Source organism: Puma concolor, chromosome C1, assembly GCF_028749965.1.
Source record: "Puma concolor isolate L17-30 chromosome C1, mPumCon1.1.hap2, whole genome shotgun sequence".
In the NCBI taxonomy this organism is placed as follows: Eukaryota; Metazoa; Chordata; class Mammalia; order Carnivora; family Felidae; genus Puma; species Puma concolor.
This window is the reverse complement of record NC_141674.1, coordinates 45,828,560-45,854,520: the sequence shown is the minus strand read 5'-3', so window position 1 is coordinate 45,854,520 and position 25,961 is coordinate 45,828,560. Positions and strand designations below refer to the sequence as shown.

The window sequence follows — 25,961 nt, the reverse complement described above, 5'->3', positions numbered from 1 at the left end:
AGGATCGAGTTTCATGATCCCAAAAAAGTGTTTGTGTAAGCTCAAGCCACGCTGAAAGCGAAATGCAGCTTTTAAAGGGGGGTTCTGCTGGACCTGACTCAACTTTTCATCTTGCCGCCTGGCCGCGTACATGCAGCGTGCGAGCGTGTGGTTCCCCAGAAGGCTGGGGGATTTGCATGTGCCGATAAGACCCAAGGCCAGCATGCTTGCTTCCAGTAGAGAGGAGTTTAGAAATTCAACTGGGTGTTGTATGGAAATCAGTTTGACAATAAATTTCATATTAAAAAAAAAAAATTCAACAATAATTTTCTTTAGTTTATTTATTTATTTTCAGAGAGAGAGAGAGAGAGAGAGAGTGAGCAGGGGAGGAGCAGAGAGAGAGAGAGAGAGAGAGAGAAGCAGGATCCCAAGCAGGCTCTGTGCCATTAGCACAGAGCCCTACGTGGGGTCTCAAGCTCACAAGCCACGAGATCATGACCTGAGCCGAAGTCGGACGCTTAACCGACTGAGCCACCCAGGCGGCCCCTACATTCTTGCCTTTAACGTCCGTATTATCCCTGTCTCGCAGCTGGGAAACGGAAACCCTAATATGCGGTAGATAATGAGCTCAGAAAATTAAACTGGGAAATAAGCCAGTAGATTAAGGTGGTGTCAGATTCTCGGAGGGAAGATGTTTATTGGGGGCTGGGGGTTCATCCCCTTGCTATGTTTGCCTTCAGCAGGTGGGCTGAAGCTGGGAGAAAGATCTCTAAGAGATGGGAGCTGTGAGAACCCTCATTTGGTGCCACCGGCGGCTGGGCAGGAAGAAGTGCAGTTGAGAGTCCACCTCGGAGGGCTAGATTGAAGCCTTCCTCCAAAACCAAGTAAAGGAGGAAGGAGAGGGTAGTTTCCAGGTGGAGATGGGGATATTGGCTCTGCACCTGTCAGAGAAGAGTTGAAAAGTGTAATTATTTCCACATTTAACTTCAGTCACAGTCGTTAGTGCTTCCTTATACGGGAAGCACTTGCAAGCTCCTTCTGTGACCACATGTAAAGGATTCCCAGCCAGGGGGCCTCGAACCTCCTGGCAGGGTTGGGTACACATCTTTCCTTTCCTGGTTCTCGGGTTTGGCCCGGACTAGGAGCCAGGAGTTCTCACTGTTCACACCTCCTTGGAAAAGAAAGGGACAGAAGGTTTAATTTTTTTTTTTCTTTGCAAAATGGTACATTCTATAGCACTGGGGCTGTAAATGTATTAAAATGTTAACATTTCTTGGCAACATTTCACTTTCTGATAGTAGCACAGAAACATCCCAGCCATATTTTCTTATTTATTACTTTTTTACAAACAAATAATAATTAAACCTTTGAGTAGGCGATGTATAGAATGGGTACAAAATTCAAAAGATGTCAGGGTTGGGGCGCCTGAGTGGCTCAGTCGGTTAAGTGTCCGACTTCAGCTCAGGTCATGATCTCACGGTTCGTTGAGTTCAAGCCCCGCGTTGGGCTCTGTGCTGACAGCTCAGCCTGGAGCCCGCTTCAGATTCTGTGTCTCCCTCTGTCTGCCCCTCCACTGCTTGCACTCTGTCTCTCACATTGTCTCAAAAGTAAATAAACATTAAAAAAAAAAAAATTCTTTTTTTTTTTAAAAAGTTGTCAGGGTTTTGTAGCAGCTGATAAGTCTCTATTTCCTGTTCCTCTTCTGGTCCCTTGATCTCCTGAGTAACCAGCACCACCAGTTTCTGGCTGTGCTTTCTGTGGCACTTGGTTGATGCTCTGTCTGACTATAGAAAGGACATCATGGAAGTTGGTTCGATAGGTGATCCAAGGGGTGATCCATGGACCCTTGATGCATGATCCAAGGATCAGGGTATCGAGCCCCACATCTGGCTCCGCACTGAGCATGCTTGCTTGGGATTCTCTCTCTCTCCCTCTGCCCCTCTCCCCAGCTCATACTCTCTCTCTCAAAAAAATTTGAAAAGTAACTTTTTAGCCTCTACTGTGTCCAGAACGAAGTCACAGTGCCATCATTGTTAGTGAGCGCATGACCCATGGCAGGACAAGGACTTTCCAATCCAGAAAGTTGGCTAGGCATAGGGAATTTGGAGGTGCTCTAGTCTCCATTTCAAAAATCTGCCCTGTGTTTCCTATTAAATGACATGACTGATAGCCGCCTCTTATGGTTACGCAATACAAACTCCTATTGCTGAATGGCTCAAGTGGATGTCTGTGTATTTATTTTGCCTTGTAATACAAAGCATAAATTTTTCTTACTCCACTAACTCATCAGGCTCTTGAATCTGTCCTCGTAAGCTAATTGGGACGGGAGCTATGCCTCAGCCGTCCCCGTACCTTTGCAAGTGGTAAATGTTCCTCAGGGATTGTTAAGACCGGGTGGGGTCTTGTGCTCACAAATGGGAAGGACTTTGGGAAGGAGCGATAGGAGATTGCATTGACCTCTCCTCCGGGTTAGCTGCTGACTCCCTCAGCCACAAAACCCTGGCTTCTGCACCCCCATCAAATTGTTGAGATCCGGACTTTCAGGAAAACGTGGTCACAACGGCTTCCTTCTCCACTCCTGCTGATAGGAATTCATGTTGGCTGATCTCTTGTGGTTACACCCTAGATTTCTTTGTGAGGAAAGGGAAAGTATCGTAGATTAATGAGCATGACTAATTATGACTTGCTTCCTCATGTAGGAATTTATTTTTCACTGCTGTTCATTTTCCTTGAGAAATAGGGAAGTAGCATTTTTGGTAGGAAGCACTGGACTGAGAGTCCAGAGAACAGAATTCTACTCCCGCCATGGCTGTGCATCCTGGGACATGTCACTGTGCTTCTCTGGGCTTCAGTTTCCCTACCTGTATAACACAAGTTGGTGTATATATATAATCTCCGTAGGATCCTTCCCTAGTCAAAGATCTATGGTCTGGGGGTCCCTTTTTCCCAAAGTCTGTGCTTCTATGACCTTCCCTTTGCCTGTCCCCAGGCCCCAGATGTCAGTTATTAATTTCGATGTCTGATTTTGTGCTTCTAGGTTTTCTTTGTGTCCGACCTCTTCAAGACCAAGACGACACTCTCCCTGCCTCCCCCTGCTCTCCGGAAGGAAATCCTTTCGCCTGTGGACATTATTGACAGGAACAATCACCACAACATGGTGTAGGTGCTGCCCACCTCCTGAGCTGTTTTATAAAATGACTGCTGACAGCAAGCTCTTGCTGCTCTCCAATCTCATCAGACAGTAGAATGTAGGGAAAAACTTTTTGCCCAACTGATTTTAAAAAGGAAAAAAAAAAAAAAGTCTTATTTTGTGGCCTTCCAAAATAGGTAGCATTCACCTATGTGGAAACAACAGCAAACTAACACCAAGTGCCGAAATCCTGGATGTGCAATTGGTCTAAGTGTTCATGTTCTAGTGAACACGGGCTTGTTCTGGAACAGACACTAAAATGATTTGAGTAGGGTCTGCCAGTCACGCTTGTGACCCGAGGAACCCCAGGCCTGTGAGAAAAGATCAAATTCACATTGTAGCACACAATGCCAGAAGTAGCACTGAATCAAGAAAACAGCCATTGGGCGGGCTCCTGTCTCGTGTCTCTCTGGCCACACCACTCTGATCTGTGCTGTGACTTTGGTTCGGGAAGGTTGGTTTTGTTTTGTTCAATATAAGGGCAGAGCAGGTGTGCTAAGTCAGGCCACGCGATCCCGAATCTGGATTCCCAGTCCTGAGGCCTTTCTCCCTCCCTCCCCCGGCCCCCAGGCCAGCAGCCACAGCCCCTCACTTTAGCGATTAGGAGACTCTTTGTGGATGAGTGAGTTTCACAAATAGCACAATTTCAAAAGCGATCGAGGGTGCTGGCCCTCCTTTGTCTTCTCTGTCCGCATCATTGGGTGATGCGGGACGTCAGCAGCGGGATGCCCCTGTTGTGTTCACGAGTCACTCGGCACCTTCACACTCTTGGTAACAGTTAGCTTCGGTCACTGCTTTCTCCCTGGAAGTCCTTGCTGTGTGCCCCCCGGGGTCTCCGGGAGGGTCCCGACACCAGCAAAGGCATGCTCTGCCGTCGGCTGACGGGAAGCAGCCTTACGTACAAGAGACGTGGGAGCGAATGGGCAAGAATGAAAAACTCACCAACCTTTTGGCTACTCAGAGTCAGAATGAGCCAGAGCAGCAGATGGTCTCGTGCCTGAGAGGCGGCCCTTCCAGATCTCGGAACGGACGAGCGTCTCTGCGGGGGCTGCTCTTGCGAAGCTGTGTAAAGCACTATTGTCTTGGGGTTGATCTCTAGGGCAGTTCTCGGTAGGTTCTGCTGGGCAGAACACATGGGTTAAATCTCCGTAGAGTTTTTCCTCATCCTCTCTCCGTAAGTGTCCTTCCAAGCAAGGTCCCACGCGGGGCAGTAGACAGGGATCCTTTCTACTGAACCTTCGAGGAAAGGAGGAAGGAAGAAATGCTTTCAGATCGCGGGTGCAAACCTTGCAAAGGGCTAAATGTAACCACATGGATCAAGCACATGTACATCCTTACTCCAGAAGCCGTCCTTTTCATTTCCACTTCTAGCAAGCTATGATTTTTATATATAAATATTATATAAATAATGTATAAAACATTAAAAGTTAACTATGTAAGATATTATTTCTGAAACAATTTTAGCTACATCCACTATGATTATAAACTGTCTCGACCTGTGTTATTTACATTAGCTGCTTAAAAAAGCATGGAGTTAATTTTTTTTTTTTTAATATCAAATAAAATATCGTAGTTCTGTGGTAGACATTGTTTTACAATGAAAGAAATAACTGCAACTAGAGAAAACTGTATAAAAACATTAAAGTGTCAGTATTTTTGTAAGGTTCCATTTTGTAAAGAGAATAATATTCAAAGACTTTTGTAGAATACAAAGTGAAAACTTGTATCTGCGAAACTACACTTGTATTAAATGTGCTTTTTAAATAAAAGCTCATAACCCAACTAATGAAGGGGCTGGAATCCTGAAATGTGTGAGGGGTGTTTGTCTCGGGTGTGTGGCAGGAGGGAGGGGGCTCGCAGGCCATCTGAGCTCTTTCAATGGGCTGGCTTCACCTCGGGGCACCACTTCCTGATCCTTCCAGTGGGAAATATGGTGGCCGTAGCTGCCTCAGCTGCTCTTTCATCTCTGAAAGCCTGTTTGCCCAGCCAGACTCTGGCTCTGCTCTGTCTCAGGCTCTAAAGAGCTTCTGTATTCGAAAGGGGTTTGTCAAGGAGGGAGGAGCTAGTGGGTCCCCCAAAGGCAGATAAGAAGCAGGGCTCCTGATAAGGTGTGCTTCGGGGAGCTCCCAAGGGAGCTCTTTACGTATCAAAAGAAGGAGGGTGGAGGGCGCTCCCCAGAGAATGGCACTTGGCCCTTGCTTTCTCTCCCGGTGTCTCCCCAGCCTGGAAGAAGAGGGGGAGCTGGTACATGTCACACCCGTTGAGCACCTGTGTGCCAGGCACGTCTGCCTGTTTGTCACTGCTGATCCTTCTGGCAGTTACTTTGAGAACTGAGGAATGCGAAGGAGCCCAAAGATGGAACGACCTGAGATCCTGGAAGAGTAAATTGCCGGCCAAGACTTGTGTCCGTTGCCTATTGCTGCTGTAAACAAGTTACCAGGAACACAGTAGCTTAAAGCGGCACAGATTTGCTGACAGTTTTGGAGGCTCTGGGGAAGAAGCTGTTTCCTGGTCTTGTCCAGCTTCTAGAGGCCATCTGCATCCCTTGGTTTGTGGCCCTCTTTCTCCATCTGCAAAGCCAGCAGTACTGGACCAGGTCCTTTCCATTCTGCGGTCTCTGGGTCTCTACTTCTGCCACGTCTTCCACATTTAGGGCCCTGCTGATTAGATGGACCCACCTCTCTTACCCAGGATGCTCTACCTGTGTTAAGGTCAGCTGATTAGCAACCTTCATTCCATCTGCTACCTTAATTCCCCTTTGCCATGTCACAGAGCATATGCATAGAACCCAGGGATTAGCACACAGACGTCTTGCAGGGTGGTCAGGCTGCCCACCACAGTTCACCCTCTAGGCCTCAAAGATTCACATCCAGCCCATATGCAAAATAGATTCACCAGATCCCAACCTCCCCCAAAGTCTCAACCCATTACAGCATCAACTCAAATCCGAAGTCTTATCTAAATCTTGACTCCAGAGTCTCAAATCTCATCATCTAAACTAAATCATCGAAGTCAGGTAAGGATGGGGTTCTGGGTTTAGTCCATCCTGAGGCATAATTGCTCTCCAACTGTGAATGCATAACACAAGTCAGCTGCTCCCCCAAATTCAGCGATGGGACAGGCGTAGAATAACAGTTACACACATTCCTGTTCAAAAGAGAAAATGGGAGGAAAAAAGCCGTGGATTCCAAGCACTTTGAAAATCCAAGGAGGCAAAACTTCATTTGGTTTCAGGGCATGGGGGAATAAAGCCCCCCCCCCCCCCCCCAATCAGTCTGCTCTTCACTTCTAGATAAGCCTGCTCAGGCCCTGACACTAGCTCAGCACTTTCTCAGCATTTTCCTGCAGGCAGAAATGTACCTTTGGGCCCCAGTATGCAGCTAGGGAGACCCTCAAGGTCAGAGTCCAGATTTTCCCTTCAAATCCAGAGGAACAAAGGTCCAGACAGACAAAACAACTTGTGGGGGGGAGAAGGCAAATTAGAGGAGGGGGGACCAGGAGACCAAACCCCTGTACTGCTAATCCTCTAGTCTTTCCATCACACCTTTCCAGTAGCACTTGACAGACTCAACTGGTCTCAAGAAGAAATAACCCCATTTCCTGGAGACTTAAGGGAAGATGGAGCCATGCCATAGTATGGGGCACCTCTGGGATTCAGATCCAACCCATTTCAATTATTTGTTGACTAGTATCAATTCCCTACAGTGTACTGAGCACTAGTAAACACGTAAGGTGGGATAGTGGATAAAAGGGACAGGATCTCTGTTTTAAGGAGTTTATAGGCTAGAGGAGAATGTAAAATATCAAATAATCACACAAATATGTAATCACGAATTAAGCTGTTATGAAGAAAGTAGAGGAAGCCATGAGGCGTAGGCAGAAGGAGATGTCCTATCCGAGGCTGGTTTCCCTAAGAGCTACCTTGGGCCAAAGCCTGTTTGTATCCCTCCCCGACCCCAACAGAACGAATGAAGAGTCTGCCAAATGCAGGTCTAGGACAAGAGACAAATGAGTAGATAAATAATTATGGCAGTAGAATGGGGGAGGAGGGCCCTGTATAAAGTATCCTGGGAACTTAAATGGAATGAATCAGAAAGACTGACACCCTCCATGTGGACCCTCTTCTCACCTCATGTAAGCGTCCTTTCTAGAACATCCAATCCCGAAAAAGATGCTAGCTTCTGCAAGAATCCTTCCAATGATGATAATCATGCCTTTAACAGCCTTTTGCAGTTTCAAAGACCCTTGAGTGCACACAGTCCCATTTGGATTCTCCACATCTCTTTCTAAATGACGTGGAAGGAATGGCCCCAGCCAGATATCAGAGAAAATGTTAGTGACAGGGAGGCTTTGGTAGTTTTCTTTTGACACCAAAACAGGTTGTAGATAATAATGAATAAGAAAAAGAGTCTAAAGGTCCCTAGTTCGATCCTGGGTTTGGGCAAAGAGTAGACTTCTTAGAGTGCCTGGGTTGCTCAGTTGGTTATGCGTCCTACTTCAGCTCAGGTCAGGATCTCATCGTACGTGAGTTTGAGCCCTGTGTCAGGCTCTGTGCTGACAGCTCACAGCCTGGAGCCTGCTTCAGATTCTGTGTCTCCCTCTCTCTCTGCCCCTCCTCAGCTTGCATATTCTCTCTCTCTCTCTCAAAAATAAACATTCAAAACAAAACAAAACTGGAACTCATGCATGACAAATGGGAGGTAAATTGGTACAACCATTTTGGAGAACGTTGGCAGTATCTACTAAAGCCAGTTATACACATACCCTATCCCCCAGAAATTCTTCTCCTAAATATACACCAAATATATATATCTCCACATACTTATCAAAAGACAGGTACAAGAATGTTCATGGATGCACTACCTAAGACTGGAGACAACTCAAATTCTCATCAATTGAGTGGATAATTAAATAGCCACATGAGGAATACTATTAAACAATGAAAATTAACAAACCCCCACTATGCATAATATGAGTGAATTTCACAGAAGACTATAGAGTGAGTGAAACCAAGCCCAGCAGAATACATACTGTGTGAGTTGATTTGTACGAAGTTCGGAACTGGCAAAGCCCACAGCAAAAGAAATGATCAACAAAATGAAAAGACAACCATGGAATGGGAAAAAAATACTTGCCAATCATATATCTGATTAGAGGTTAATATTCAAAATATATAAATACTCATGCAACTCAATAGTAAAAGACCAAATAACCTAATTTAAAAATGGCCAAAAGAGGGGCACCTGGGTGGCTCGGTTAAGTGTCTGACTCTTGATTTCAGCTCAGGTCATATCTCACAGTTTGTGCGATAGAGCCCTGCGTTGGGCTTGGCCCTGAGGGTGAGGAGCCTTCTTGGGATTCTCTCTCTCTCTCTCTCTCTCTCTCTCTCTCTCCCTCAACATAAATAAATAATTTTAATTTTAAAAAATGGCCAAAGGACTCGAATAGACACTTTTCCAAAGAAGATATATGAATGGCCAACAGGTACATGAAAAGATGCTCAGCATCACTCATCATCAGGGAAATGCAAACCAAAGCCACCTCACCTATATATCACCTCACCTATTAGAACGGCATAAAAAAGACAAGAGGTAACAAATACTGATGAGGATGTGGAAGAGAGGGAACCCTTATGCTTGTTGGTGGGATTGCAAACTGGTGCAGCCACCGTGGAAAACAGTATGGAGGTTCCTCAAAAAATTAAAGATAGAAATACCATATGATCCGGCAATTCCACTTCTGGGACGATATCTGAAGGAAGCAAAAACACTTTGTCAAAGAGATATCTGCACCCTCATGTCACTGCAGCAATATTTACAATAGCCAAGACATGGAAACCACCTAAATGTCTACCAGTGGAGGAAGAAGTTGTGGAATATATATACAATAGAACACTATTCACCTATGCAAAGGAGGAAATTCGGCCATTTGCAACAACATGGATGCACCTTGAGGGCTTAAGGCTAAGTGAAATAAACCAGAGAAAAATAAATACAGTATGATCTTGCTTATATGTGAAATGTAAAAAATAAACCAAAAAACCCAAAGCCGTAGAAGGAGATCAGATTTGTGGTACCAGAGGCTGGAGGTGGGAGGGGAAGGAATCGGATGAAGGTGGCAAAAGGTACAAACTCCACTTATAAGATAAATAAGTAGTGGGGACGTAATGTACAACATGATGGCTATAGTTAACGCTGCTGTGTGGCATATTTGAAAGTTGTTAAAGAATAAATCCTTTTTTTAAAAAAACGTTTATTTATTTTGAGGAGGTGGGCAGAGAGAGGGAGAGAGAGAGAATCCCTAGCAGGCTCCACAACCAGTGAAGAGCCCGATGAGGGCCTCAATCCCTGACTGTGAGATCATGACCTGAGCCAAAATCAAGGGTTGGGTGCTTGATGAACTGAGCCACCCAGGCACCCGTGTTAAAGAATAAATCTTAAATCAGCACAAGGAAAAAAAATTTTTTTCTTTTTCTTTTTCTTTCTTTCTTTTTTTTTTTCTTGCTATCTTTACGAGATGATAAATCTTAACTAAGCTTACTGTGGTAACTATTTCACAATATATGTAAGTCAAATCGTCATGCTATATACCTTAAACTGACACAGTGCTGTATGCGTATTATAACTCAAAAGTGGGAAACAACAACAAAAAATAAAACCAAACTAACAAAAATAGTTCAAGGAGCTCAATAAGAACAGAAAATTCCAGGGTAATGATTATACGTCAGACAGAAAAAGACTCTTGAACCAAAATAAATATTTGTACTACTTGATTCCTAGCATTGAAATGGCCTGGTTGGAAACCAAGGAAATTATTTAACTATCATAAGGCGCCTGGCCCAAGAAGGTTGTTCTTAACCTATCCTCCGTCATGGAGTCTAAAGAAGAGGGTCACTGGCTTTCTGAGCCTCCTTGCAGCTGCTAATATTCTATGTATTTGAGAAAACAGGAAAGCATTTGAGGAGGTGTCTCATTAGCTTGGTTATGGCTGCTTCCTTCCTTCGGCATTGTCCTGTGAGGGTATGATGTTTGGGGTTATGGCAGCCTCCTTGCCAGCCATAAGGAAAGGGCCAGAACCTCACAGGGCCGTTGACCCGATGCCCCGGATGGATCAGCTCTGGAACCATCTGGATGTAGACTCTCATAATACATGGTCACTAAATGCCTTCGTTATTTTAATAAATTCAACTCAATATTAAAAAAAAAAAAAAAGACAGAATAAACTCATCTTCGGTGACAGAAGTCAGATTTGTGATTACATTTGGGAGTATACTGGCTGGGAGAGGATTTGACCTAGGTGGTGGTCAGTTTGTGAAAACTTATTAAGCAGTATGCTTATGATTTATTCATTAGTCTTTGCCATGACATACTTCAGTTGAAACGGGAAAAAAGGAGTTTGTAAAAAAAAAAAAAAAAAAAAAGACCAAAGGACAAAGGAAAAGGCTGATAGTATATAGGCAATTTTACTTTCTAAATTACTTTCAAACTCATCCCTTCGTTTCACTCCCTGGCCATGAACTTAGGCCAGGCCTCATTACGTCTTTCTTAGTCTACTGCAAGAGCCCTGCCTCCATCTACATTATCATAACAATCCCTCCACACAAGGGCCAGAGGGAGCTTTCCAAAGCACAAAACTAACCGTGTCATTCTCCGCTCAGGGAATAAAATCTTTGCATGGCATTTATTCTTATTTGAAAATTTCAATTTATTTTAAAAATGTAATACAATACAGAGAGTAACGTGAGAACCATATGCCAACCCCTCAGGTATAACAAATTTGCATTTTGCCCCATTTGTTCCAGATCAAATAGTGTTATAATTTAAAAAATGAACCATTAAGATACAATTTAAGCTCGGCCCCTCTCTTCCATACAGTCTGTCCCAGAGGTAACCATTATCCTGACTTCTAGTCCTTTCAAATCAGATCTTCGTAGTTGAACAATAATACATGGATGCTTTCATGAATAATGTGTAGAACTATTTTACGAGCTTTAAATATACATATATGTAAAAATTATCAAAATAGTATGTATTTTTATAATCTGCTCTAACTAGTCAGCACTGTGTTTTTGCAATTTATACATGATGCAACACAGATCTAGAATGTTCATCTTAGCCACTCTGCAGCAGCACTGTATGAGTAAACCATTCCTCATGAATCCATTATAGTGTTGAAAGACATTCAAGATGTTTGCAATTTTTGACTATTATACACAGTGCAGCAATGGACACCCTTATGTCTCTCTCCTTGTCTATGTGAGTTTTAGTCACGAGATCCACAGACATGGAATCACTGGATAGAATATATATATATCCCTTCTTTAACAGACATTGTCAAAATACTCTCAGAAGTAGTTGTATCACACTCAAACTATTATTAGCAGCACAGATTTCCAATTGATTTCCATCTTCAACAATTGTTGGACTTTAAAATTTTAATGATCTAATAGGTATGAATAAGTAAAATCCCTTTGCATTTTAGTTTTCATTTTGGATACTAAATAGGTTGAGCTTGTGTGGTTTATAATGTTTTCATTCTGAGCTTATCTGTGGCAGGGCTTATGTTTAATGTAGGAGTGCCATGTGCCCTGGTCTTTAAAAAGTAGTTCTGTGTTTGCTCCTGCCAGGAGGGAGTCCCAGGGATTTCACAGGCCTTGGGCAATGCAAATCTAATATGCTATTCTCTTTTTAAACTTTATTTTTTTTAATGTTTTTATTTATTTTTGAGAGAGAGAGAGAGCAAGCAGGGGAGGGGCAGAGAGAGAGGGAGACACAGAATCGGAAGCAGGCTCCAGGCTGTGAGCTGTCAGCACAGAGCCTGACGTGGGGCTCGAACCCATGAACCATGAAGTCATGATCTGAGCTTCAGTCGGATGCTTAACCGACTGAGCCACCCAGGTGCCCCATCTTTTCAAACTTTGTAAAGAGGGATTTCAGGAAAGAGTTGAGACTCTTCAGAGGTATAGGACTGTGTGATTTGATGGCCGCCTCTCCAACATCAACTTTAGCCTCAAGGTCTTACGTTGCTCTTGTACTTCTCTTTCATTTCAGATATAGGGAACTTCTACTCATCTGGTCCATGGATTAATGGGGGCATGGAATTGTTATACTTTATTCAGTGGAGAGAGGCAGTATATTGTGTTCAGTATTTCTATGTGTTTTTCTGGGAGAGGAAGTTCTACATTAGTGAAGTCTGCCATGTTGGTAGATTTGGAATTTCAGCATGGAATATAACTTTCATGATCTGGGACTTGCCTATCCCTCTACCCCTATATTTTCCCAATGTACTTACTTTTCCCCCTTGCCCCCTAAAATCCAGCCATGCTGAACTGCTTGCAATCCTTCTAAACTCATACTGCTTTGCTTTTGTATCTGTAGCCAGTCGTCCTTGAGGATCGGATCTGCCTCCACCCTCTCTGGAAAAACTCTGGGTCCAGAGGTTGGGTTGGATGGCTTTGCTGGCCTTCCAACTGCCCTTTTGTTCTGCAGTTGACCATATGTCTCCTTATCTCACTTACTGACTGAGAACTTTTTGAGGGCAATGATAATGTCTCATCCTTCATTTTTTCCTTAAGATGGAGCTCAGGGGTTAGCACAGAGTAGGAACTCCATAAATAGTTTTTGATGGAATAGATGACTAGAGAGTCCCTCTTTCAGTTTATATGTGAAAGTTGCATGTGTGGGGGAGGGGGGTGGGATTGTATGCGCAAGTATGTATATGTATTTGCAGATGCGTGATTTGTATCTCTGGATATGCATGCAAATGTGAGTGTGTGCATCCAAATATATGCATGTCCATGTTCACTCTGCTTCTGAGTGGGAGACACAAACCGTTAGGTGGCATTTGTGGAGATGCTGTGATGTTTGCGGTGACAGTGGAGAGGGGAAATAAAGGATAATTGCCACTTTGGTGACCAAACTGTGGCATATGTGGTCCAAGCAACCCTCAGCTAGAAACTCTCCCTATGGAAGGTGCCTCTAATGGGGGGTGCAATCCATTCTACCTAAGCAAATACTACACTGCTCTTACACTTAGGGTGTTGGGAGGAGGGGGAAGAATGAGTTTTGACATCAATGGGACAGCCTCGGTGGACAATGGTTCCTACGGACCCGATCTCTTTAATGCCAATTGAAGCTTATGTGCCAAGTTTTCATTTTTTCATTTTCTTTTTAATCCTTTGAGGCTAGTTCCTGCTGCACACTGGGGCCTCTTTCCATCCCATTAAGCCTCTGCCTTCTATTTCTGTGTTTCTTTTCCTCTCATTACTCTGGCATGTGTGGGCAAACAGAAACTTTCTACCAGCACTGCCCTTCGACATCTTTCTCTTTCTGCTTGATTCATGGGACGCTGTCTAGGGGTCCACCTTTATTGGCAGAGGAGTTCCATGACCATGATGTCACCTCTGCTCTGTTGGAGGACCCCAGCATGAATCAAGACATCTGAGGAAATGAGTGGTGATCCCCCAAGGAGACAAGCTCATAAAGTCATCATCAGTGACAGCAAAGGAAATTAAGGAAAACCGAGGTCAGATTTATAAGAGTAATACCAGTATTTGTTTATTCATTCTCCATTCATTCAATGAAGAGCTCCTATACTGTGACTTAGACATAGCTCCTGCCCTCAAGGAATTTACAGTCTAGGGAGGGAGATTGATTTATGGACAGAGTGACAGAGGTAAGCCCAGGATACTATGGAAACACAGAGAAGATGAATCTAAATGGCAAGAAGCCCAGAGAGGCAGGAAATCACACACAGTGATAAAGAATGTGGGCTTGGAAGCAGTTTAAGCCTCCATTCTGCCACTTAACAGTAGAAACCACTTACTAATGGAGACTCCATTTCTTCAGTTGGATACTGAAGATAACGTACTTGTGTGAAATGGTCTGATGAGCAAATGACATGAGTTTTTAGCAGAAGGTCTGACTCACTGCAAGCATTTAAGTGGAAGATATTTTATTTTTTTATTTTGTTTTTAGTAATTTCTATACCCAGCGTAGGGCTTGAACTCACCACCCTGAGATCAAGAGTGGCACACTCGGGGCGCCTGGGTGGCTCAGTCGGTTAAGCATCTGACTTCGGCTCAGGTCATGATCTCGCGGTTTGTGGGTTCGAGCCCCGCTTCGGGTTCTGTGCTAACAGCTCAGAGCCTGGAGCCTGTTTCAGATTCTGTGTCTCCTCCTCTCTCTGCCCCTCCCCTGCTCATGCTCTCTCTCTCTGTGCCTCTCAATAATAAATAAACGTTAAAAATTAAAAGAGTGGCACACTCTTCCAACTGAGTCAGCCAGGCGCCACAAGTGGAAGATATTTTATTATATCACATACAGATGATGCTTAAAGCTAAACTTTGAAGCAACATGCAAGATTGGCTAGAATAAAAGTGTTCTAGTGGTGTTCTAGACGAGGTACACAGCCTTGTCCAGAGGTGTGACACATGTAATGAACTGTTATATAGTTTGATATGGTTGAAACGAAGTGTTCACTCACAGAACAAGTGGAAGCTGAAGTCAGAGAGACAGAGGTCAAATCATGCAGTCCTGTATACCTAAAAAGTCTGAACCATTTTCTGCACTCCATGTTTAGAGATTTAAAAAAAAGAATAATGTGGGGCACCTGGCTGGCTCAGTTGGTGCAGCATGGGACTCTTGATCTCAGGTTGTGAGTTCACGCCCCCACACTGGGTGTAGAGATTACTTAAAATCTTTTAAATTTTTTTTTTTTTAACGTTTATTTATTTTTTTGGGACAGAGAGAGACAGAGCATGAATGGGGGAGGGGCAGAGAGAGAGGGAGACACAGAATCGGAAACAGGCTCCAGGCTCTGAGCCATCAGCCCAGAGCCCGACGCGGGGCTCGAACTCACGGACCGTGAGATCGTGACCTGGCTGAAGTCGGACGCTTAACCGACTGCGCCACCCAGGCGCCCCAAGATTACTTAAAATCTTTTAAAAACACTTAAGAAAAGAAGGTGATTAGATTTGCATTATTTATTCATTAAAAAAACTTTTTAAGTTTACTTATTTATTTTGAGAGAGAGAGAGAGAGCATGAGTTGGGTAGGGGCAGAGAGAGAGGGAGAGAGAATTCTATGCAGGCTCCTTGCTGTCAGTGCAGAGAGCCTGATGTGGGGCTCAAGCTCATGAACCATGAGATCATGACCTGAGCCAAAATAAAGAGTCAAATGCGTAGCCAACTGATTTGCATTTAAAAACATTTACTCTAAGGCAAAAAAAAATAAAAATAAAAAAAAGAAAGAAAGAAAGAAAAAAAAATTATGCTGAGGCAACTTGATAAAAGTGTCAAGTGCCTTAAGCACTTTCATATAATTTGATCTAATAATTTTACTTCTAGGAATTTATAATAAGGAAATAATCAGAGATAAAGACAAAAATTTATGTGCGAGAATGCATATCAAAGACTGTTTTATAATAATGAAATTATAAATAATCTAAATGTTAAATAATTGGAAAATGAGTAAATGCATTATGATACATCCAAATGATAGAATATTTTAAATCAAATACATTCGACAACATTTAAAGGTATAGCAGGCATTCATAATAAAATGTTAATGCAAAAAGAAGAATTCAAAGTTTAAATACAATGGTTCTGGGTTTGGTTTATTTATTGATTTATTTTTAAAGTTTATTTATTTTGAGAGAGAGAGAGAGAGAGAGAGAGCACAAACAGGGGAGGGACAGAAACAGCGAGAGAATCCACAGCGCCTGATGTAGGGCTCAATCCCACCAATCTCAAGATCATGACCTTAGCTGAAGTCAAGAGTCAGATGATTAACCGACTGAGCCACTCAGGTGCCCCTGGTCTTGTTTTAAAAGAAAGAGAGAAAGAAAGAGAGGAAGAAAGGGAAGACCTACACCCGAATAAATAAATAACTGTACTTATCTCTGTGTGGAGGGATTATTGGTGATTTCTTTTCTGCTTTTCAAGTTTTTTCTGTGCTTTCCAAATCTTTAGAATGGATATATAGCTTTTACAATTTAAAAATATTTTTTGAATTATCACTCTTATAGGCATGTACAGAATAGAGGCTTATGTAGGGCAGTAAGAAAAAAATGAGACAACTGATTGACTATTATACTAATCCAGGAGAGAAGGATAAGATTTTTAGCCAAGGCATAAGCAGAAGGGATATAGAGAAGCAGGGACAGATTATAGAAATATCAAGAGTCAGCACTGAGAAGATCTCATTTTCTGTTAGATATGGGTGAAATCATCAAGAAGAAATCTGGTTTCTTACTTGGGCAATCAGGTGGAGTGTGTACTGATCTCAGAGAGAGACACAAGACAGGGAAAGGGCAATTTGGGGGACAGAGTAGTAGAGACGAGGAGGTCTGCTTTGCATGTGCTGAACTTCAGGTGTTTGTGGGAGGTCGAGGTGAACACCTCCAGTGAATAACAGAAAAATAGGTTTGCGGTCCAGTTATCCATTCATTCAACAAATATTTATTGAGTATCTACTACATGCCACACAGTGTTTTAGCTCTCGGCATGTAGGAATGTACAAAACAAAATAGTGCTTGCATTCCAGTTGGGGGTTAGTAGGCTTTTTGGAGTCAACAACTGGCGGAGGTGGAGAAAGCCAGTAGAGGTGGATGAGACAAATGGTCCAGTGGGAGAATGTAGAATGTGAAGCGTACTTATTGGGGATCACAGTCAGTCAGGCTACTTCTTTTTCATAGTGTAGGGAATTGAACCGCTTTGGTAAGTGTCTGCAAACCCCCTAAATATGACTACTTTCTGGCTGTAGTCAACTCCCAACCTAGCTGCCACTTCTGTGAGAGGTGGGCAAATCACTCTCTCTTAGATTTAGTTGTCGTATCTCTAGAATAGAAGTAATATGACTTTAACCTGCATCAGTGTAACTTTCCTGCTTCAGGACCTCTGTACTCTCCGTTCCTTCTGCCTGGAATGCCCTTCTTTTTGTTCTTCCCCTGCTTGGCTCCTTCTTGGCATGTAGGTCTCTCTTTAATACTTTTGCAGAGACGACTTCCATGATCCCCCCCAGTATAAGTCAATATAAACCCAGGCCCTTGCTACTCCAATACCCTCTTCTAATCAGGGCCTGGAATTTTACTGATTGTTGGTTCTCCCACACTCCTACCAGAATGTGCCATGAGAGTATGGATCAAGTCTGTCTTGTTCTTTGTGATAGTCCATCTCCTAGAACAGAGCCTGGCTCAGAGAAGGCAAGCAGTAATTTTTGAATTATTTTGCATTCAAATTTTGAACTATTTGAATAATTTGAAACAAGCAAATAAGGGATTTTCCAACTTTAGGAGTAAACATTAAAAAACAATTATTGAACATTTCCATGTGCCAAATACCTTGTTAAAGTGCTGGGGATGCAGAATCAAATATTTGCTTCTTATTTGCAAACAGGTATACAATCTCATGAGAGATACAGACCTCTACAGAGCTATCATAAGAGAGTGAATAAAGGTGAGCAGAGGTTTGAGTTGGTGTGAGGACCGATCTGGAGATGTGTTGTATGCTTGGAGAATGGAACTAGGTAGTCTCAGGGCTCCAAACTGGAACACTGGGATTGTGGTGTTAACTTGATATTCTGACCCACAGCTTTGATTGATGGAATAATAAATAGGACAGGTGAATGAGTCAACTTTGAAGTCTACAGTAGACCGTGAACCTTACATCTGTCTGGTAGGTCGTATACAAATGTGTATGCAGAAACATAGCATCTTTTGAATTAAAAAAAAAAATCCCATCTCAGTGTGAAATAAAATTCAGAGTTGGTATATACCTACAGTGGAATGTTATTCAGTCTTAACAAGGAAGGAAATTCTGACATATGCTACAAATGGATGAACCTTGAGGAAATTGTGCTAAATGAAATAAACCAATCACAAGGACATATAAGAGATGATCACCCTTATCGGAGTATATAGAATAGTGAAAGTAATAGAAACAGAAAGTAGAATGGCAGTTGCCGGAGACTGGGGGAGGAAAGAATAGAAAATTGTTTAATGGATATAGACTTTCAATTTTGTAAGATGAAAAACTTCTGGCAATTAGTTGTACAACAATGTGAATACACTTAACACTATTAAACTGTACCCTTAAAAATGGTTAAGATGATAAACTTTATACTATGCCTATCTTACTATATTTAAAAGTTAAAAAAATAAAATAAAAACTCATTGAGTGGCTGGTGATGCAGCCGTATCTGGATCTGTGTTATTCTGGTCTCCTGAGAAGTTAAAGAACTCAGAAAAGTCTGTGTTCCCAGTGAGAGCTCCTCCTGCTCCAGATTTTGTGGACCCCATGAAAGGGGAAAGGGGAAGCTAAGGCTCAGAGAGGTTGTGTAACTTGGGCAAGCTCACACTGTCAGCAGAGACTAGGTCCCATGAGTAGAACCCAGGTTTTTTTATTTTATTATTTTTTCTTATGTTTATTTATTTTGAGAGAGAGAGAGAGCGTGAGAGAGCATAAATGGGGGAGGGGCAGTGAGAGAGGGGGACAGAGGATCCCAAGCAGGCTCCGCACTGACAGCAAAGAGCCCAGTGCCAGGCTCGAACTCACAAACTGTGAGATCACAACCTGAGCTGAAGTTGCTCAACCAACTGAGCCACCGGGGCACCCCAGGATCCAAGTTTTTGACTCCAGTTCAGGGCTCTTCCCATTCCACTGGCCGTCAGGGTCAGGGTCAGGGTCGGCCTCTGCAGTCACTTCACATCCTGATGCTGCCTGGAGAACACAGTTTTCTCCATAGCAGAGAATGCATTCCCTTGACGTCTCTGCCCAAATATCTAATAGACACCTCACAATACCCTAAACTGAGCCCCTGATTTATTGTTATCCAATGATACAGTTTTGAAAACAATTTTTGATGGTAGTTCGCGATGTGGTTTTGGAACGTGCCTTAGAAGGAATTCAAAGAATTGAGTCACATTCTTACAACAAACTCTTTCCCCACATACTTATTTTTGAGAATAAGGTTTCTCAGTGCTGACATCTGTAAATATGAAAAACAGGAACAGATTTGATGCTTAACCTTGTGCCATTCTAGCAATAAATATATGCCAATGGATACATGAACTGAGAAAATCCTCATAGATCTCATTATGAGATTCATTTCCAATAAAATTTTACTTTATACGTTTCAGAATTATTTTTAAAAATCCATAGTATATTTGTTGTTTTGGTCAATTGTGTACTACTGATAATTATTATAATTCAGATGGAATTTTCTTTTTAAATGTTTTAATGTTTATTTATTTTTGAGAGAGAGAGAGAGACAGAGAGAGAGCGAGCGAGCCCGTGAGCAGGGAAGGGGCAGAGAGAGAGGGAGACAGAACCTGAAGCAGGCTCCAGGCTCTGAGCTGTCAGCACAGGGCCCAATGATCCTGACCTGAGCCCAAGTAAGTCGCTTGACGGACTGAGCCCCCCAGGCAACCCCAGATGGAATTTTCTGATACTTTGAACCACATGGACACGGGAAGCGGAACATTTTATATTTCCATTTATATCCATGTTTTGTTAGATATATGGTATGATGATGAATAAAAGACTTTGAATCGAATAATCTGCAGTAGGCTAAGATTCTGGAAGGGAGGTAAATAGGATAAAAATAAGAGTTCAAGGAATAAAAGGAACTATGCAAAATTTCTGATTCTGTAAATCTTTCATTCTTGCAAGCAACAGAGTGCTATATTTAAATTCACTTGGATACACTTAAAATAGTAAGTGCCTTTATAATTCCAATATTTACAAATTGCCATAAATTATCATGTTTGCAACTATTTAAACTTAATATGAACAATTTTAGACGTTAACTTAAAAATCGGCTTTGGAGTACATGATTCGTCTATGTTCTTTCGGGCGCAGGTGAACCTAACAAGTTTGAAGACCACTGGCATTAAGGGTTCTTGATGAGTCGCTCTGTAAAGGGGGCAAACGGGTAGGTAGCCGGAGGAAATTAGGGTACCAAGAGAGATTTTTGGTTTTTGGCTCGGCTTTGGTTTGCTTTTGTTTTTGAAGATAGGTGAAAACTCGAGAGCCGAGGGCAAGGATTTGGAAGCAAGGGGCAAATGATGGTGGGGATGGGGGGTGGGGAGAAGGGAAGGGCATGCGCACAGAGTACCGGCGAAAGCAAGGCCTAAGGGCCTGGGCGAACCCGCAGACCCCCAGGCGCGGGGGCGGGCAGAAGTCTGGCTGCCTTAGACGAGGGGGTGGGGGAACTAGGTGAAAAGTGTCCTTTCTGGCCCGATTGCACCTACCTCCGCAGTAATATCCCGGCCAAACGAGCCGCTGTGAGGAGAGCGAAGGTGCTGGGCTGATAAGAGAGTAGATGTGCAATGTCCTTTAGAGGAGCGGGGAAGAATCCACTCGGGAAATCCTGAGGTTCCTCGCAGGAATTTATCGACACCAGGCAGCAAGGCAGCTTGCTCCCGTGCTGCGTTCCCGGGGCGGGACGCAGGTGAGGGCGGCCGGGGGTGGGCTTTAACCAGCTTGGGGGTTGCCAGGTGCGGCCCGGGACGGGTGTGGGGGATGGGGCACAGGAGTTGAGGCCGAGTAAAGGTGATGGAGGCTAGCCTTGGAGCTGCGGAGGGAGGACATAGGTATGGGTGATGGGAGCGATGGATTGTTAAAGCCGTGGGGGTGAGGTATGGATTTTTCTTTTCAAAATATTCATATATATATATATATATATATATATATATATATATATATATGCGCCTTTGTGACTGTCCAATTCTTTTTTTTTTTTTTTTTTTCCTTTTTGCAATAGCCTCTGCGGTCATTTTCCCGTGAGGACTACTCTCCGCCTTTCGGGAGAAGGTGAGTTGCGCTTTTCTTAGCGCCTTTTCCGCCGGCCGCCGCGAGGCCCGCGCCCGGTGGTGGGTCTCCGCCAGCTTTCCCGCGCGCCCGCCGCCCCCGGCAATGCACTCGGGCGGCTGGAGGCGGAAGGAGGCGCTGATTGGAGGCCTGAGTGCGGGGGCGGGGCCTGCCCCGGCTGCCGGGCGCCGAGACCCCGCGGTGAGCTCGTCGCGCGCCTTTCTGGGCGTCGTGGGCGCCGGAGCCCTGCCTCCGGCCCGAGTGTCCCGGGGTGGGAGTGAGGCCGGCTGGGACCCAGTTCCCTGCTTTTCATCCCCAGGCCCACAGTTTAGACTGCGGGTGCGGAATTCTGCGGCAGCGGCGCGCTTTCCTGGGAGCGTCTTTGGGGTGACCCCGATCACAGCAGCAGGGTTTTGTTTGGCGTGCTTTTCCCCAGCCCCCGCCTCGGGTGGGACGCTGGAGGGCGGGGCAGGCACGGGCCCAATGGGAGCAGCTCAGGGCTTCCAGCCAGGTCTGGTTTTGAAAAGAATGGGGTCAGTAGGGTGGTTGGTTGAACGTTAACTCTTTGTGGCGGTGGTTTATCCGTGGGGGAGGCGGCAGGACGATTTGGATCTCCAAGCTGCACAAAGCACAGCGTGCGGTCCTCCAGCTCTGTGTTTCGTGCTGTCTGCCACAGCCTGGGACGTTTCTGGAGAAAAAGGCGACTTCCAGCCCTTTCTAGTGACTTGTGTTCCAGCTCCTGGCTGTCCCTGCGTGGAATCCTCACACCCCTATGATGTAGATACTAGTCTGCCTTTTTTAAGATAAGGCAGTCGAGGCTTAGAGGGTTGAAGTGACGTACCCAGTGTCATCTAGAATTCGGCTTCGCCCAGATCTGCCTTAATAGCCTGGGCACTTTGTAATACTCCACCTGGGACATGCCCTCCAGGGGTAAGGGCTTTGCAAGGGTGGGGAGAGGAGGGAAACTGATGATTAGGGAATCAGTAAGTATCTGGTGAATGCTCAAGGCAAGGGAAGATTCCAGTGGTCATTTTTGTGTGTTGGCTTGTTTCTGTGTGATACAGGGAAGCATTCCCAGACGAAGTTAAATGTAACCTGGCCACTGAAGACGAGTAGGGAGTTCCATGGCTGAGACAGGTTCCAAGGGGCATGTATCGGTACCCACAGGATGGACTGACTAGAAGATTCTTAGGGAGCCCCCACCCTTTTATTTTACTGAGGAAATAAATAGAGGCCCAGAGAGGATGAGGTCACAGAACAGGAATGACAAAATGGCCTGGAACACAGGTTCTCTACCCTTTAAGGTGTTCTCTGGATTTCTTAATAACTGAGGGTCCGACTTCTGTAAGAGTAGTTCACTTGTTTAACACATACTAAATAAGTTACTTTATACACTTGCATTTCTTTTAGTCCTCATAACAACTCCATGAGGTATTGGACAAAATATAGTATTTTTACAAGTATTTTACAGAGGAGAAAATTGAGACAGAAGGAACTTACCCAAGATCACAGTGCAAATCTCAGCCCAGAGCCCAGGCTCTTGACTACTCTGTTATCTGTCATGATAAGGAAAGTAGATAAGGAAAGAAAGGCATGATGAAACAAAAAACAAAAAACCTTTCACAGTAGAAATGTGTCTCACCCCCACATTCAGATGAAGACCTGAGGCTCAGAGATGTCCGGTGCCCGAGGTCGCAGAGTGAAAAAGTGGTGGAACCGGCCCTGGAGACCAGTCCTGGGTTCTCTCTGCTCCGTCTAGCGTAACCCCGCCTTATAGAGAATTGATCACAGCCCTCCTTCTCCTGACTCCCATCTTTCTGACACTGCCCTTGGGGATTTTGGCCTCAGCAGGTAAAATAGCTCCACTTCTGGCTCCAGAAGGGGTCAAATACCACTTTTCCCATAATGAATTTCCTGCTCAAACAAGACAAGGACCTGGATCTCCTGGCTGCCAACGTGGTGATTTTCTGTGTTCCTCCTTGCTTTCTCCTGTGCAGCATGCCTTCGGGGGATCTGGATCACATCATCCCAGAAAACCAAAGTGTGAGATGCTTTTGGCTCTGCGACCCCTTAGAGAAGCCATTTGGTAAAGCAACTTTGGTTTAGGTTTGCAGGATGAGAATCAGGGGGGCAAAACCTGGTCAGGATAGCCGGCACCGTAGGCATGGGGCCTGCTGGAACTTAGAATCTCTTAAATCTGGGTGGAGAGTGACCAATAGATAGAGTTATGAATTGGGGGTGCAAAACTGAAGTCCCTCCCCCCCAAATATTTTTGTTCATGAGTGACCTCACTGACCTAGTGGATGAGGTGCGTGCAGTTCTTAAAATTAATTTAGCCACTCTGGCTTGTCTTCACTGCTAACTAAAGTGTCTCTGAAGGCTTGGCTTCAAGAAGGGATATTTAGAAGGAGGGCTTCTACTGTGGAAGGCAGCTCTGCCCCCGATTACAGGAGGTCTGGGGGGGTTTTGAGCCCGCTCTGCCGCTCACTGGCTTTGTGACCGTGGAAAAGGCAATTCCCTTGTCATTCACTAACATTTCTTGTACTACTGTGGGCCTGGCACAGTCCTGGTGGATGAGACACCTAACAAGACAGCCCCTATAGTGGACACACTCACAACCTCGAGGGGGAAACCGACAAGGCCAGACATTGTGAGTGGATCCTAAACTACCCTGGGGTATGGGAACAGAGCCCCTGGAGGAGCTGATGGCAGTAGGACCACAACAACCCTAGTAGTGGAACCTTCATGAAAATTTGAAAAAGGTGCCAACCTCCGCTCCCCCCCCCCCCCTTTTTTTTCTGGGCATCCCCATATCAGATTGCACCGCTTGGCAGGCGGAGCCCTTTGGTGCCTCCAGTCACCGCCCCCCTGGACTGGTCACTCCTGCTTTGTGAACAGCTTGCAGATCTGAACACTGCGGCCCTGAATGTCAAGACCAAGGTGTAGAGGTCCAGCAGAAGACATAGGTGGAAGAGTCCATTTCAGGCCAAGGAATAAGCATGTGTAAAACCTGCAGGCTTGGGAAAGAGCTTCCTTCATTTGGGGACCTGCAGGTGGTTCACTGTGACCAGAAGGGAGAGTGTGTGGTGTCCTGGGGGCCTTGAAGAGACGAGGTTGGAAGATTGGCAGAGCCGTTTATTCACTTATGAAGTAAATAATCAGTGGGCGTCACTCCAAGTTCAGTATTGTAGACATGAGGGAAATAGTAGTGAACAAAGTCTTCACAGTCCCCTGCCCTGGAGGAATTTGTGTTGTAGTGAGATCCTGTTGGGCCTCTGGTGTCTGTTATAGTATCATAAGGGTCCTTCCCTCTAGGATTGTATGTAATGAGATAATGTGTGTAAAAGCCCTTTGAGAACCGGGAACTTCTGGATCATTCCTTTGAGTAAACACTTTTTTTTTTTTAAATTTATTTTTTTATTTTTTACATTTATTTATTTTTGAGAAACAGAGTGAGACAAAGCATGAGTGGGGGAGGGACAGAGAGAGAAGGAGACACAGAATCTGAAGCGGGCTCCAGGCTCTGAGCCAGCGGTCAGCACAGAGCCTGATGCAGGGCTCGAACCCACGAACCGTGAGATCATGACCTGAGCTGAAGTCAGACGCTCAACCGACTGGGCCACCCAGGCACCCCTAGACACTCTTTTTAAAAAACATTTATTTACTTATTTATTTTGAGAGAGGGAGACAGCATGTGCAAGTGGGAGAGGGGCAGAGACGGGGGGGGGGGGGGGGAGAGAATCCCAAGTAGGCTCTGTGCTATCAGTGCAGAGCCCCATGTGGGGCTCGAACTCACGAACTGTGAGATCATGACCTGAGCTGAAATCTAGAGTTGGACACTTAACTGACTGAGCCACCCAGGTGCCCCAACACACTTTTAATCTTAATCTTTGTGGCCAGCACCAGTGCCCAGGCATTTGGGGGTCTGTTCCTGACACTAGGCACCTACCTGATCCTACTTTCTGGGTAGAAGTGACCTTTGGTCATGATCACAATGTGACACCTTGACACCTTCCCTTATCTATTGTCATGGCCCATCCTGCCCAGGAGAGAAACCATCTCTTTGTGGGTCAGCTGAGCAGGCTGGCCAGCCTGTGACTTTCTGGGGCCTGTATGGGAATTCACCAGCTCATCCTTAGTCTGGGAGCACCTGCTGTGGTCAAAGCTGCTTTCTCTTCTGGCTGTGGAGATGGAGAGTTACTTAAAACTTATGAACAAAAGGGAAGCTCCATCTCTGGGGTAAGAGTGGGCTGAGGGACTCCAGGAGGCCTTGTTGGGATGTCCCCAGCTTAGAAGCTGCATGGTCTGCTCAGTAGGTCAGATTCAGGTGAAAGGCTGCTTTTTAGGCCTGGGAACTGGGCTTCTTCCTCATTGTGTGGTTGTGGGCAAATCACTTCCTCTTTCTGGATATTAGGTCCCTCCTCTATTAACAAGAAGGTTTCACTTAGTGACATGTGATCAGCAGAGCTCTTTGAACTCTTCTATGGAACCCCAATATATAAACCAGATGAAAGCCATGGGGTTGTGGCCTGAGGTTCTGCTGATTTTAGCTTTAGATTTCAACTTGTCCTATTCATCCTCTCAGGACTTTTGAGTCCTAGACATTGCCCTGGAGGTATAGTGCAATTTAGTTTGAAACAACCGAATCAAACATTTTCCCTGTAAACTGGCTTCTCAGGTCCCTGGGCTCAAGGTAGGGGTGAGGGCAATTAAAAAGTCCTGTGATAATTTTATAATTTTGTGTATACATTAAATGATTATCCAACGCTCTAGCCATTACATATAAACGTAATCCAGATTATCTTGATGGCCCTCCCTCACCCCTTTTTCTCATGGATAGACATGAAATTTCAGTCACTCCCTTGGCATTTATATGTATGACTGTGGCAGCAGCCTGAAAACATCTAAAATTTCTCCCATTTCACTTTCTGTGCAGTGTGTTTCCCAAACTGGGGAATCTGTGAATTTTTTTTCCTTAAATGG

The 25,961-nt window shown here is 44.5% G+C and overlaps 1 protein-coding gene and 1 long non-coding RNA gene across 4 annotated transcripts in view; both read left to right on the top strand.

Moving 5' to 3' along the window:
• Positions 1–4,955, top strand: part of PLPP3 (phospholipid phosphatase 3) — an 87,116-nt gene extending 82,161 nt beyond the window's left edge. For all 3 annotated transcript variants that reach the window (XM_086717082.1, XM_086717080.1, XM_086717081.1), the window contains one exon: positions 3,017–4,955. In XM_086717082.1, coding sequence (XP_086573208.1) covers positions 3,017–3,142 — 126 coding nt within the window. In that variant the 3' untranslated portion in view covers positions 3,143–4,955. The remainder of the gene's footprint in view (positions 1–3,016) is intronic.
• A 15,409-nt stretch (positions 4,956–20,364) lies between these two features.
• The window catches only part of LOC147578042 (uncharacterized), an 80,998-nt gene continuing 75,401 nt past the window's right edge, over positions 20,365–25,961 (top strand). The window contains exons 1-2 of the long non-coding RNA XR_015254180.1: positions 20,365–20,619; positions 20,932–20,981. This is a non-coding gene — a long non-coding RNA (uncharacterized LOC147578042). The remainder of the gene's footprint in view (positions 20,620–20,931; positions 20,982–25,961) is intronic.